This window comes from Dendrobium catenatum, unplaced genomic scaffold, assembly GCF_001605985.2.
Source record: "Dendrobium catenatum unplaced genomic scaffold, ASM160598v2 fragScaff_scaffold_156, whole genome shotgun sequence".
In the NCBI taxonomy this organism is placed as follows: domain Eukaryota; kingdom Viridiplantae; phylum Streptophyta; class Magnoliopsida; order Asparagales; family Orchidaceae; genus Dendrobium; species Dendrobium catenatum.
Window position 1 is genome coordinate 2,227,361 of NW_021318618.1, and position 15,302 is coordinate 2,242,662.

Below are 15,302 nucleotides of genomic sequence, written 5' to 3' on the forward strand. Positions count from 1 at the left end.
ATCTTTTGTGTGATTTTTCACGAATTTCAACCCAACTTTAGAAATTCTTTCTTTAAGCTGATAATGTTGGACTAGTTGCTTATCAAGAACTAATGTTAAGAATCTATCATTTTGCACAACAAATAGTAGGTTTGCTGTGATGTCCAGCCATTCATTTCAGCCAAAATAGTGTTATACGGAGTTTGTTTTCCGGTATTGTTATGATTTTTTTTAGCTCTTTTTAGTTGATTTATTCATAAATAATTTAAAATAATATGATTTTGGTTTTTTTAAGAAATGTGCGATGGAAAGCAATCTTCATCTTGCTCATGACTAGATGAACATGTTTAATACCCTATAGGAGTAACTTTTGTATGCCTATGAGGGTAGCTTTATTATATTGAATATTAAAGAGTATGACATTAGAACAACGCGAGATTAATTGAAGCGTTTGATCCATAGGAGGAAAGCACATAAAATGGTTAATCTACTTGGGGCCTCTAACTAGAAGAGTTGTAAAATTTTAAGAAAGCAAATATTATGGTCTCAAAACAATTTTAGTAGAAAAGAAGCTTGTTGGGAATCTTTTGATGGAAAATTAAAAACATGATAATTCTTAATTCACTTATAAATTGAGTGTGGTGGCTAGTCTGTGGCCTCGCTGTCAAATAGAACAAGACTAACACGAATACTTCTCTATTCCATTATACCTCTCAGCATACTTTAGAGTACACGACATCCCTTGCGTAAGTGCACAAGTGTTGACGTCATAAAGTGTAATTTAAGAATTTAATATTCATAATCTGTGCCATCTTCTTGCAAATTTTGTCTTCAAGAGATCTCCCTGCGTTTCTTTTTTGCTCATTTTACTTGTTTTTGACAAGGCTGTTGTTAACTTAATCCGTAAGTTGCAAATATTAAAAAACAAATTAGCTTGACATTAATAAATTAATTTCTTGCAACCTGGTCTATAAATGTGAGCCGACTAACAAATAAGCTCAGACAAAGTCATCACACTGTATGGGCCATAAATGTGAGCCATAACGAAGAAATTGTGATGAAGTCATCATACAATTCTTCAACTTAGGTTTAATGCAGGTTGATAAATGAATTAAAAAGTCATTCGAGGCACCCGTCTCATAACACATCTCCTCATGAGGCACTCAGTAGGTGCCTTAAATTAATATTTTTTTGCAATTTTTTTTTTCCTAAGCAAGATTTGCATCTTTTTCGTTGGAGGCTATTGATGCAAATTCTTAAATTGATATTTGATATTTACTTAAAAAGCACACTTTTAAGTTATATATAAGAAGTTTAAGTTTTATGGTTTAGAGTTTAGACTAATTTTGGAGATAGATGGTTCAAATTCTTAGGGTTTTTTTTTTCATTTATTTTAATTGATTTGTTCCCGTTTTCTTTTATGTTCTTTTTATGTTTTCTTTTAACTTATTTTATTTTCTTTTGTAATAAATTCTATTTTTGTTTTTCTTGATTTGATAGGTATATTTTTCTTCTACAGAGGGTGTTGACGAAAAACTTGAATTGTGAAGGTCAACTTTAGAGTCTAAAGGTTTTCATTTGTGTAGATCTAAACTTGAATACATAGATTGTAATTTTATTATTAATAGATCTAGTGGTGAGAGTGTAATATTGGGGGATCAAGCCATTAAAAAAAGTGCACATTTTAGATATCTTAGGTTTGTTGTTCAAAGTGATGGTAAAATAGATGGTGATATTATTAGTTGAATTCAAGTTGGATGGTTGAAGTGGAGGAGTGAATCAGGCCTGCTGTGTGATAGAGAAGTACCCCTCCTCAAACTTAAAAAAAAAATTATAAGATGGTGGTAAGACTTGCAATGCTTTATGGAGTAGAATGTTTGCCATTAAAAAAGAAGCATAAAATTTAGTTAAGTATTACAAAGATGATGATGCTCAGGTGGATGAGTGACTTTATACTTACGGACAGAATGCAAAATGAGTATATATGTGAAAAGGTTAGAGTAGTTCTAGTGGCAGATAAAATTAGAGAGAGCCGCCTTAAATGATTTGGTCACATAAAATGTTGACCTTCCGTTGACCTTGTTAAGAGAATCGATATATTAGATCTGGCCTATGTTAAGAAAGATAGAGATAGACTTAAAAAGACATTATTAGAAAGTATTAAAAAGGACTTTTTAATTAGATTTAAATGAGAATTTGACTCTTTATTGACATAATGAAGAAAAAAAAATTCATGTAGCTGACCCCACGTAGTGGGATAAAGGCTTGTTGTTGTTGTTGTATTTTCTTTTTAACTATTTTTATTTTTGTTTTAATTCTTTTGCTTTTATATTAACTGATTTTTTTTTTTTTAGGCTTTAGTTCTAATTTTTTTAATTATGTGTTGATTATTGATGGCATATTTATGAATTATTATTAATTCTATGATTTTATTTTTATTTTTATTTTGAGGCTTTTGCCTTGATTTATCTTAAGGCTTACACCTCACCTTGATAAGGCAAAATTCCTTAGTTCTCAATTTTACTTTTCTAAACTTTATTACATAGCTACTTAATCCTTAAGGAAGCAGTACTTACATCTACATAAGGGCTTATATTGGCCAGGTTAACCAAAATAGAACCACTTTAGTGTCTATAATTCAGATTTCAAAATAATTTTTTAATTTGTCTTGTTTGAATTATATATATATATATATATATATATATATATATATATATTATTTAAGATTATATAATGTAGGTTTATTGAAATCATTTTTTTATTTTCAAATACTAATAATTCTATTATCAAAATTATTGTAACTCATCTTTAAAGCTCTTTTGGTAAATGAACTTTCATTTAACTTCAATATTGCAACATTCACAAATATTTATTTGGTGATGCCCTTTGCTTTTTGTATTGTTATGCTCAACTAATCCAATGTAATTTAATATTCATACTTCTGTTATCCTATCATATATTACTTTTTTTTGTTAAAACAAGATATACAAATTTAAGCAAAATAAATAGAAGCAAAACAAAACCCAGAACATTCCAAACATCTAGAGTATGCATTAGATTCTATTCTAGGATTCAGTTATGAAAAGATGGATACATGGTACCTTTAATGTTAATGGTGGGGAAGAAAGGTTGAACTAAAATGCTTGAACCAAATAAAAATCACAGATTGATTTGGTTCATTTCATTTGACTTTTGTTTGATTTAGCTTTTTAATGAGTCTTCTTCTTTGGTCCTAGTTCTTGTCATTTTACGTTTGTCATGCAATTTTAGCCCTTGTAAATTTAACCTTGTACATTACCTTATGCTGAGAATGTTAAGCCTTCGAACTATTGGTGTTAGGCCTTTTTTCTTTGTAGATCCTATTTTTCGTATTTTAACTATTTAATGGTACTGTAGGAGTGGTCTCCTTGATGAATTGGGTGCTGAGGCAATGATGATCGAAGCATTGGATAAGGTTGAAAATGAGATTAAGAAACCTCTTCTAAGGTCGGACAAAAAGAACATGGCTCTACTCCAAGCAGAGTTTGACAAAGTCAACAAAAAGTATGGGTTACCAAATTGGCATTAAAATGTTATCATAAGCTTTCTATACTCATTTATTATTATATATATTATTATTTTCTATCTATTTTCAAATCCGGAATAAATATTGCTTGTTCTCTTAGACATGAGATTTTACCTTCGTTCACATTGCTTTAAGTTAACTATTCATGGAGACAGACTTACAATCTTACTAGCAAATGTTTCTTTTAAGAGCATTTTGTCAAATACTTTCATCAATACCGCCAAAAGTTTTATAAATCAAGCTCATGGTCAATTCAGTCATTGTTTACTATAATAACCGAGTACTGTTGCAGGCTAATATAATGCATCTTCCGTTATTCTTGTCTACAACTTATTTGCACATTTTTTGTTTGTCATGAAATTTTACCAAACTTCTGATTAAACACAGTTTAATCTTTGCATTCTTTTAGTTGGTATTATGCGTGAAGTAAAAGGAATCTGACTTCTTTTTCTTATATAAAATTTGTCCCAGGCTTGGGATTAGGAAGGAAGATCTTCCTAAATATGAGGCAGACTTGGAAATCAAGATTGCCAAAGCAGAGTTGCACGAACTAAAGAAGGATGCAGTCGAGGCAATGGAAACCCAGCTAAAGAGGTGCGTGAGTTTTGAACATTTTATTTAAGTCTATAAGGTATTCATTTTCTGTTTTAATTTCGTGATTGTTAGTTTTTAGAATTTTGAAATTTGCATGATTTCTTCTATCTAGGTGATTTGTAATTGCGTTGTATCTGTTATGTCATTTGTGCTAGCTTCTTGCCATCATTAATGCCAAATTGGACCTAATTGTTATTTTCATGCATAATTTCTTCTATATGGAATTTTCTAAGGCATGGTGAGGAATAATCATGTCTGTTCGCTCAGTAATTTTGGGTTAATATTTGTAAAAAGGGGAAAAAATTTAACAATTTTGTTGAACATCTGAACTGACAAACTTTAAAAGAAATAAATATTGTAGGCATTGAAAACTTGGTGTCGTCATCATTGTTCTTAGTTTTATCTCAACTATTTGGGTTCAAATTTTTATGAATTCTCTTTTTTATTCATTTTTGTTGAGTGTTGTCTTAACTATGACATTTATTCTTATTAAATTATTTTGAACAACTTCTACTCATATTACTATTCATCAACCTTTTCTATTTTCTAATTCTCTGACTCTAATTTATGCCTTGTTTGGTTGGGCCATTGTTGTTACAAAAGTTTGTTTTAAAGCGGTTGCGGAGAAAATAGAGTTTTAGGAAAAGCTGTTTGAATAATAGAATTATTACATAATGTTTGGTTAAATTGCTCTTTGTGTGCTTTTTCAATCTAAAAAAGATAATAAGTGTTTGGTTCGGTTTATAGCTTTAGCGTTTTTATTATAAATGACGAAATCACTTATATATTAAACTTAAATGTACATAATTTTTTTTATTATTTAAATAAATGAAAATATACATAAATTTTCTAAAAAATTTTATTTATATTATCATAATTTTTGGCATAAAACTTGATACGAGTACATTAAAAATGAATATAATAATTAATTATTATAATTTAATTTTTATTTCTATTTACCCATATAGATTTGACAAGGACATGCATTAGCTATATTAATTTTAAAAGATTTAAGAAAATTGAGTTGTATGTAAACCTTTCAAAAATAGTTTTTTATATTATCATAACTTCTAACATAAACGTTAATACAAATAAATAAAAAATGAATCTATCACTTAATGATTAAATTTTTTTTTTAACTTTTTATTTATACATATAGATTTGAGAGGACATTCGTTTGTTATTTTGAACTGTAACTCATAATGATAACATCATTACACTATGACGATCATTTCATATAATAAATGCCAGTATATGCTTCAATAAAAATAACTAGCAGTAAATGAAAATAAAATCTAGCAAACAATACGAACAAACATAACTCAACAAATTTGATTTAATAGTTGTTTTTGCAGGAACTCATATTTGGTGATCCTCAATTTTCATTAGAAAATTTGAAGTATAACAAGAATATATTATAATCAAAACATCATTCATTAAGTACTGCATTTCTTAATCATTAATAACAACTACTTATGAAATATTTAAATTTAACTAAATTTCTACTTAAATGTGCTATCTATTACAACTATATAATTGCATTGCAATATTCTTTCTAACTTTAGCCATCTCATTCGCACCTTCACCATCAAGCAAGTCTACAAGTCCATCCATGCTTCCTAAGGGTTCATCTTCTCATACTATGTACCCATGTGCCTTTGGATGAACAAAATTTTCATCGAAGTCACATTCCTCAAATTTAGGGTCAATACTTGAGCGATGTCTTCGTATGTAATTATGTAGTTTCATTGTAGCTACAACAAGAAGATGCTATATTTTGAAAGTAGTTTGGCATATCTATTAGAATTCCTCCTCTTTTTTTCATGCACCAAATGCACATCATATTACACTTCTCAATGAGGAATGTCTCGTATTAAATACCTCTCGGTGACCCCTAGTAGGTCGACTACCTCGTATGAAATCTGATATTTGATATCGCGTCTCTAGATAGGGCTTAGGAAATCCTCTTTGGAGAGAGTATCTAAAGTCAACTAATAAAATTTACATGTTAACAAATATGTTACTTTCCTCATATACTATAATACGAAATATCCTTAATAAAATCATGTTCATTTATTCACAAAAAGATACCTGATGGCGATGCACGAAAATTGCATCCCTAATCTCTTACAACATGTTGGAAAATATGAGCATTATGCGCTGAATCCTCTCATCATGATGAGACAAATATAAAACACATGTTAAAATCACATACTGCCATGATATTTGGTGTAGGTTAATGATGTCGCCTTATGTAAGGAATGTGATCTTCAACGGGAATGCAGGCGTTGACATGAGTTCTGTCAAATATGACATGTACCTCAGATCATTGATAATATATACAGGAATATCACGAAATTGTTTATCTTCTAGTACAATAATATCTATTGCTAAATGAACTAATGCTCAAAGCCCAATAGAAAAATATACATTTATTGTTTCTCTAGAATGTTGAAATATCTCTGAGGTAGCTCTTCGGACTCATTGTGTCTTAGAATGAACAAAATAATTCAAATGCTTCTCTACTAAATTTATGTGAACCACGTAACCCATCACATGATTCAAACTTGCTAAGTAAGTCGTTAAATATTGCTTGTGACATCTTGAATATATTATGAAACCTAACGGAATGTCCACAAAATAGCTCCCATACCCATTTATCTCCACTTTGACCTTATGTCATGCAAGGTCTCTTGTTTAGGTAAAGTGAATAGGAATCATGAAGCAAAAAACTTGATGCTAGCAACATATGATTAAATTGAATAATTATCATATGATCTTTAGTTGGTAATACTTAAATTGAATAATTATTCTTCATTAGAGTCATTATTGGAGCAACTCCTGCTATCCTCCAACATTGTGTGTCTGCTTAAATTTAAATATTATAAAAATATTTTATTTAATATACATTCATAAATACTGTAACTTCAGATATGCATGAATGTAGATTAAAAGCAGTGAACCTTTCAAAAGCAGAGACATGGTATGTGTGTATATGAAAAGCGATGACATTGCCTGTGTGTACATGAGAAGCAGAGAAACTTATACTAATCACTTAATTTGAAATCCCTGCTTGCTCTGGATACCTTAGGAGCTCCAGGCCGAAGTTGTCTTTTTTTTTTTTCATCTACTACATCAAATAATTTGAAAAAACTTAAAATATTATTTAATTAAATATTAACAGTTAAAATGTTTGACATATTAGTACAGGCTCATAAATTGATATTACCCTAAATCTTTTATAGAACTTAGGTTGCATTTATTTTAATCCGCATTTTAAAATTTTATTGAAATTGACTATTGTACACTTACAAAACAGCCTATTATATACTTGCCGCAACACACCTCTGGTTGCCAAGAATTAGGATTTAACTGGAGTCTTATTTAGTAAATCCTATGAAGATTAATGTCATGCACATAACACGCAAAACAAGAATTATAGAGGCTATCTTTCACAATCTATGTTCTGATTACCGCAAAACTCTATCGTATCTCCAAACTCCATTAATAAATTGTCTTAACTAAAAAGAAAATAAAACCACATTATTTTGATTAGCTCGATACTGCTAAGAAAAATCACGCAACTTTACTTGGGATATATGTTACAAAAATATGAAATAAGATCAACAACCGAAAAAGAAAAAAACAAAAGCATTAAAACATGCTATTTATTGAACAGGATGGCATCAAATAATTCACGTAAATGTTCCAGAAATTAGAGCAGATCCTGTCAGATTGGAAAATATGCAATTACATGATATGCTGAGATGGTTATGTTGACAAAAAAAAAAAAAAAAAGAATGTGAAAAAAGACATGAATGAAGTATGTGTGTTCGCCTGTAGGATTGTAATATGACTTATATCTACCTATGATCTTTACTCATAATTAACTTCAGATTATATTCAGGAGTTAGTTATGTTAATTTATTAAAACTGTTGTTTTCTATATTGATGCTTAATTGATGTTAAAGATACTCAATTACAAACCTGCAATATTAAACGAACCCATAGTTTGCATTTAGGAAAAATCATAAATTAAGCTTACAAACTACATTAACTAATATTGATTTGTTAAGCAAATCAAATTACTGAGATCAAGCATGTAAAGTTTGAAGAATGTTTCTGAATATCAATGCATTACAAATTGACTGCAGCTATAAAAGTTTAGTAGTAACAGTAACATATCCTACTATTAAATAGAGCGACTTAATTACTTTGAAAGTTATACTCAGCAGCACTTCATCTTGTGGAAAAAATAAATCAATTAGACATTAGTTTAATGATTAACATTAGTTGTGAGTAAGCAAAACTGGACTGCCTACTGAAAAAGAAATACAAAGAATGTCTTTGAACTATGCAACATAATTTGTCAATCTACAGTTGAAGTTACATAACAAATTGTGTTCTATTAATAACAAATTGAAGCTCCTGTGATGTCTTCTTCTTAGCCATCAAACTTTCCTATCAGTAGGGCTTCCCATGAAAGTCTCCATGACTCCTATCTTATATATAGTCAGTCGTGGCATCGTCAAATATCTCTGGTACATAAGATAGTTGTTCCCATGCATCGAGAATTGTGAAACATTTTCATGGAGCATTTATTGTTGATATTGCAGAACTAATAGATCTTACTGCATTTACAAACTCCTCAACATGATCGATGAAAAGTTGTCTCCCCCCCTGACTAACTTATTTTAATTCTTTTTCTTTTTTGAAAATTGGTTGAGTATTTTGTGACATTTGTGAATCGCCTATACTAGGATCATCAAGCCCATGAGCATGTAATGTATTTGCCTCATCACCTTGATGTTCAAAAGATGCATCTCCTTCTACATCTATGAATTCAGGGAGTAATACGCCTGAGTTTGAAACCCAAACATCATCATCAATATGGTAGAACGTAGCCACCAAAGTGCAAGAATTGTTGAATTTCAAAGAAATCCAACAAGTATGATGCCAAAATTGTAAACGAAGTCGAGAAAACATCAAGTTTAAGCCTCCAATTCAACAAAAGAACAAGAAAATCAACAAACGATACAAGGATCTTCAATTCAAGAGGAAGATCCAATTCTCCAAATCTCTAGCCAAAGACTAGAGCCCTAGCACCACACAGGAGACTAAATTCAGATTCAAATTCAAGATGAAACCCTAACCTTCACAAGAGAAACCAATTAAAGCAAAGAGGACAATTACAAAATTTCTAAACAGTCCCTAATTCAAAATTTCCCTCCCAAAGCAAAGTTTAATTGAGTTGTGGGCCCCATCTCTCTTTCTTCCCCATGGTTCCACCCGCCCCTTTGGACCGCCGCCTGTAGCATAGAATCGGTCCAACCTGGACCGGTTCAGCTGGCCTAACATTACCCTCTCCCAAATACTCATCTTGTCCTCAAGGTGAAATGAAAGAAACTGATCTTTCACCCTCTCATATGGCTCCCATGTCATTTATTATATCTCCTTTCTTCCATCTTAGTAAATATATTATATATATCATCAAAAGATATAGCCTTAGTCATTCTTATAAGTTGCCTACTTTTCTTCATTCATTATGTCTTAGTATTATTTAATTTTTTTTCACTCTATAAAGCTTTTTTTTTCCCAACATCGATTATTAGTTTTGGACTTTAAGATAAAGGGGCATAAAATAAAAAATAAAGTAAAACAATTTTCTAGGATTAAATGGGGGCATTTAAAGAATATTAACAAAAATATTTTTGTAAATAAAAGATTTTAGATCTTAAGATTTTGTCTGTGCATGAGGATGCTAATATTATGTGGGAAAAAGTAGCTAGTGATATTAAGAATATTGCAAAAGATATCCTTGGAGTATCAAAGGGAAAAGCTCCCAATAGTAAAAATAGTTGGTGGTGGAATCCTAATGTGCAAGAAAAAATTAAAAATAAGAAGCTTTGTTATAAAAATTGGTTTAATTTTAAAAATTTTTATAATTGGGAAATATATAAAGTGGCTCGTAAGGATGCTAAGAAAGCAATATGCGATGCAAAGACATTAGCTTTTAGTGATTTATATAATAGATTAGATACTAAAGAGGGAGAAAGATATATGTATAAGTTAGTCAAACAAAGAGATAGGAGTAGTAAGGATTTAGTTCAAGTGAAGTGTATTAAAGATGAAGATAAAAAAATACTTTTCTTAGAAGATGATATTCAACAAAGATGGATGAGATATTTTGCTAAACTTTTTAATGAAGATTGTGAAAATAAGATTGACTATAGTGACCTTAGCACCCTAGATGAAAATAAAGATTTATGTTTTTATCGGCGTATTAGTAAAACTGAAGTTAGAGAGGCTTTAAAGAAAATGAAGGGTGGAAAAGCTGTTGGACCTGATGATATTCCAATAGAGGTGTGGAAATGCTTAGGAGATGAAGGAATTTCATGGCTTTCTAAACTTGCTTTAGTCTTGGATGTTCTCACTAGACATTTGCAAGATGATGTACCTTGGTGTATGCTTTTTGCTGATGATATTCTTCTTGTTGATAAGACTAGAGAGGGAGTTGAAGGTAAACTTGAATTATGGAGGTCAACCTTAGAGTCTAAAGGTTTTCTCTTGAGTAGATCTAAAACGGAATATATGGAGTGTAATTTTAGTAGTAATAAACCTAGTGAGGGGATTATGACTTTGGGCGATCAAGTCATTAATAAGAGTACACGTTTTAGATATCTTGGATCTATTGTTCAGAGTGATGGGGAAATAGATGGGGATATTATCAGCAGAATTCAAGTTGGATGGTTGAAGTGGAGGAATGCATCGGGCTTGTTATGTGATAGAAATGTACTCCTCAAACTTAAGGGAAAATTCTATAAGATGGTAGTGAGGCCTGCAATGCTTTATGGTGCCGAATGTTGGCCTTTAAAAGAGAAGCATAATACTAAGTTAAATGTGGCAGAGATGAGGATGCTTAGGTGGATGAGTGGCTTTACCCTTAGAGATAGGATACGGAATGAGCATATACGTGAAAAGGTTGGAGTAGCTCCAGTAGAAGATAAGATTAGAGAAAATCGCCTTAGATGGTTTGGTCACATAAAACGGCGGCCTTGCGATAACCCGGTTAGGAGAGTAGAGGTATTAGATTTGACTTATGTTAAGAAAGGTAGGGGTAGACCTAAAAAGACTTGGTTAGAAAATATTAGGAATGACCTTTCTTTTTTAGATTTAAACGAGAATTTGACTTTTAATAGGACACAATGGAGAAAAAGGATTCATGTAGCCGACCCCACGTAGTGGGATAAAGACTTGATGTTGTTGTAATAAATTTTTGTACCTCAGTCTAAATAGTCTATTTACTAGTGAGTGATCTATTTTTAAAGAATTTTAATTTACCTCTCTTAAAAACCTATCTTAAAAGATCAACACTTTATCACATTTAACTTTCACTGTGTCATCTCAGGGCAATTATTATTATTTTTTTATCATTATCTTTATAATCCTAAAATATGCATTAATAACTATGTTGTTCAGCTCATGAAATCACTTTATTCTTTGTAAAATGATTTCTTTTACTATTTTTTATTTGGTTGGTCCATCTCTATATGTAATCTATATATAATTAATTGTTCTTTTCATTTATTAAAGTATGTAGTTGTTATTGAATGATCATAAATCATTGCAAATTAAGTATAGTTTCTCATAAAACTTCTATATTTTATTCCATAACTACTGAATTTCATAGCTTATTTTATCAGGACATTTGTGTCTATCTAAGTTATTTGCTATAAGTATTATTTTTTCCTAATTTATCTATCGTTGTAGTTCATTCATCTCTTCTAAAATTGATATTTAAAATTATTTTCAACTTCAATTTTACCTTTGTAAAACTATATTTGTAGTAACATCATGGATAATAGGAATCACTTTATTATTGTCCATATTCACCTTACAATTTTATTTCAACCATACATTCATTACTATCCCAATGTTAACTTTTCCAATATACAATAACTTAACCTTCCCCAATTATTTTGATTTTTTTTCCTTTGCACTTACTATCTTATAATCAATCAATGTTTATTCATGTTTTAGTTATTCTATACACCAATCGTCTTGTCTTATCTTTTAAAGTCTTTAAATTTTATGCAGTAATCTAATCATAGATTTAGATCTAGTTAATTCTTGTTTGCTTTTCATCAAATCGGGTTAGTGCGTGGTGCATCACTTCGAGGTGATTAGGGATGACATTCAAGCCAACTGTTGCCTATTTTTCACCACAATCGGTTTAAGTTGTACTGCGCCACTTTGAGTTGAAGCCCTAATAAACTACTACTTGTCACCACAATGAGATTAGAACTTCGTTTGGTTGGGCGTAATTACGCCTTTCCGGCTAAAATCGGAAAAAATGGTTGCTGTTTTATATTTGTTTAGACGACTTTTGTAAAAATCATTTTCTTAAAACTCCGTATATCTGCCGATCTAAGAAGAAAAAAATTTCTACTTATCCGTTCTTAGAACCTCCGTTTAAAAAGGAAAAAAAGATGTCGGGAACCAAACGTGGCCTAGATCACGGCGCATAGCTTATAGGGGGAGCACCCCAATCAGATTGGAAATTTTTATTAATTTTGACATAAATTTTATCAGTCTGTCAACCTGATATTAACCCTAAACCATTCTCATATGGGCTGACGGGTTTATATTGCAAACTTGTGACTTCCCAACAGGACCTTCCTGTTTGAAGAATTACCGACTATGATGCATTATTAACCATAGTACAAACTGCTACAGTTTCTCGCTAGCTCAAGTTTACTTGATGATTTTGTTTGCCTGATCTCTCTGCATCATAAATCCAAGGCCGTATTATTTTAAAATATAATATCAAAGATGCCTTAAATTAACGTATCATTTTTTCCCCATCTAACTTTCTTCTTCTTCTTTGCGCTAATGAAATGCAAAATTTTCTTCTCGTTTGTTCAGGGCAGAATTCAAGGACGAGAAGATGCCCGATGTTAGATCACTGGATATCAGAAACTTCCTCTGAAATTTTGAGGTTATCTGAACCTTTTTTATGTTACCATGAACATTTTTCTCTTTGCTGCATCAATTTCTCGGCCTGTGCCGGTCTCATGAACAACAGCAGGTAGAGCTTTCAATGTTTCAACTGAAATTCTGAAAATAAATGTATTGAAACAAAGTTTTCTAATGATATATTTGGGCTTGAAACATTTCTTTATTGTGTTCCATACCGGTTTCCTGCAAGTTTTATCTGGCTGAAGTGGCTCCATTCTGCACTGATTGCTCTGGTGTTTGCTTTAGTAGCTTTGCTATAAGCTCAGCTTTACCAGCTATTAGTACGCTTTAAGAGGATATTTAGGCTTCCTTTGGGACTGCTTTCTTATGGCTTCTTAAAATAGTTTTTTATACAAAAATTAAAATATTTACATTAAAAAGCTGCTTTAAGGAGCAGTAAAAAAGTCGTCCCATGGGACAAAGCTTGAAGATATGTGTATTTTTAGCTTCTGCTTTTTTTAGAATATATCGTATGCTTTTTATAGATTGAATATTGGGGGATGCCAAAATGGTCCACTTTTGCCCTTACATGGAAGTTGGTGAAAAAGAACCAAAACCAATTTTTTAGCTGTTTCATTTATTCGGCTTGATCTTCAAAGTTGATTGTTGGCAATTTTAGCTTTACCCATGAAGTCTTGGAAAATATTTCAATCAAGAGCTAATTGACTTCCCATTAAATATATCGTTAGAATCGTATTGTATGATACAAATCATATAATAAGATATTAAAATCTTATTGTGAATGAAATAATTGAGTTCGTACAATTTACGATCAATAAATGTTTTGATTTTAATTTATAATTAGTTTTAACTGTTGATTCCCTTTAATCATGGATTGATGATTGAATGTCATATGGAATAAAATAAGACTACTTAATTGTTTTGTTAAATAATTTATTATTTATAAAAAGAGAAAATTATTTTTTATTGTGTATAAATAAATTATTATTATTATTATTAACTAAAAAATAAAGATTATTCATATTATAAATAATTAATTAAAAAATCAATTTAAAAATATATAATATATATGTTGTGAGCTTTATAATCTCAACTCATCTATTTAGTTTCACATCATTTGGGAAGTATCTCTTGTTATTGTTTATATAGTATTTTGGATTTACATGTGTTAAGAACTCATATGAAGTGGTAGAGCTATGCAAAGATGTTTAATTAGTGTTTCGGGGCAATAATTATTATAAGAATTTCATACTTATTAAAAAATTTGGCTATTGAACCAGTCAATTCAAAGGAATCAAGATTGGTGTGCCGGTTGAACCGACGCTTCTTGCCGGTTCAATCTGATTTGATGCAGAAATGATTTTCAGACTGGATCGGACCGGCCTTTTGACCGGTTCAAAGTTGAATCGGTCGAACTGACAAATCCGGTCCGATTTTTTAAAACTTGGATTTTACTCTAATTGTTTTCGAACTATTGGAACGTGCTTTTCTCATCCATTCAAATAATATTTAAATTATGATAAAAATTTTGCGAAATGCTTTCAATTATCTATGCCAATACTAATTTTGTTTTGATGATGAAGGGCATTCATCAGGCCTTACAAAGATTTCCTACATGATCAATGTTTTGCTAAACAAAAAGTAAGCACATATTAAGCATAATAATTAAATAACAAAAGTGCTCAATATCTTAACATCGAAAAATAATTATCGTTCATCAAGTTTGGCTATTTATAAAATAGGCCTTATGATGGTGATCATTTATAAGAATGGAACTCCCTTAGATGGAGAGAGAGAGTCATCGTTTATCACTTAAACAAAAAGAATTTGATGAATGAATGAAACCCTATAATACAAAGCTTTTATTTATCGTGGGCGACGATGGTCAGATGGACCGTAGTCGGCGAACGATAATGGTCGGAAGGACTATAGTCAATGATCGACTGAGGTCGGAAGGATTGTTGTCGGACGTTGTCAACTTATCCCTTGGCTCAAGATCAAGAAGAAGATAATATACTAAAGAGATTTCCAAACTTTCAAAGATTGGTCCCCTTTATGTAGATTGAATAACAGAGAACATTCCATCATTGTCTAACGATGGTTGCAATTCAATTAGTCAAACATTAGATAGATGTATGAAAATATTTGATTGTTGGGAAAAGATCTAACAACAACCAATGAATAG

General features: G+C 30.8%; 1 protein-coding gene across 1 annotated transcript in view; it reads left to right on the top strand.

Annotated features, from left to right (window-relative positions):
• Positions 1–13,319, top strand: part of LOC110094058 (probable ATP synthase 24 kDa subunit, mitochondrial) — a 29,115-nt gene extending 15,796 nt beyond the window's left edge. The window contains exons 5-7 of the mRNA XM_020819201.2: positions 3,376–3,522; positions 4,016–4,138; positions 13,064–13,319. Of these exons, the coding sequence (XP_020674860.1) occupies positions 3,376–3,522; positions 4,016–4,138; positions 13,064–13,127 (334 nt within the window). The 3' untranslated portion in view covers positions 13,128–13,319. The remainder of the gene's footprint in view (positions 1–3,375; positions 3,523–4,015; positions 4,139–13,063) is intronic.
• Positions 13,320–15,302: the final 1,983 nt, after the last annotated feature.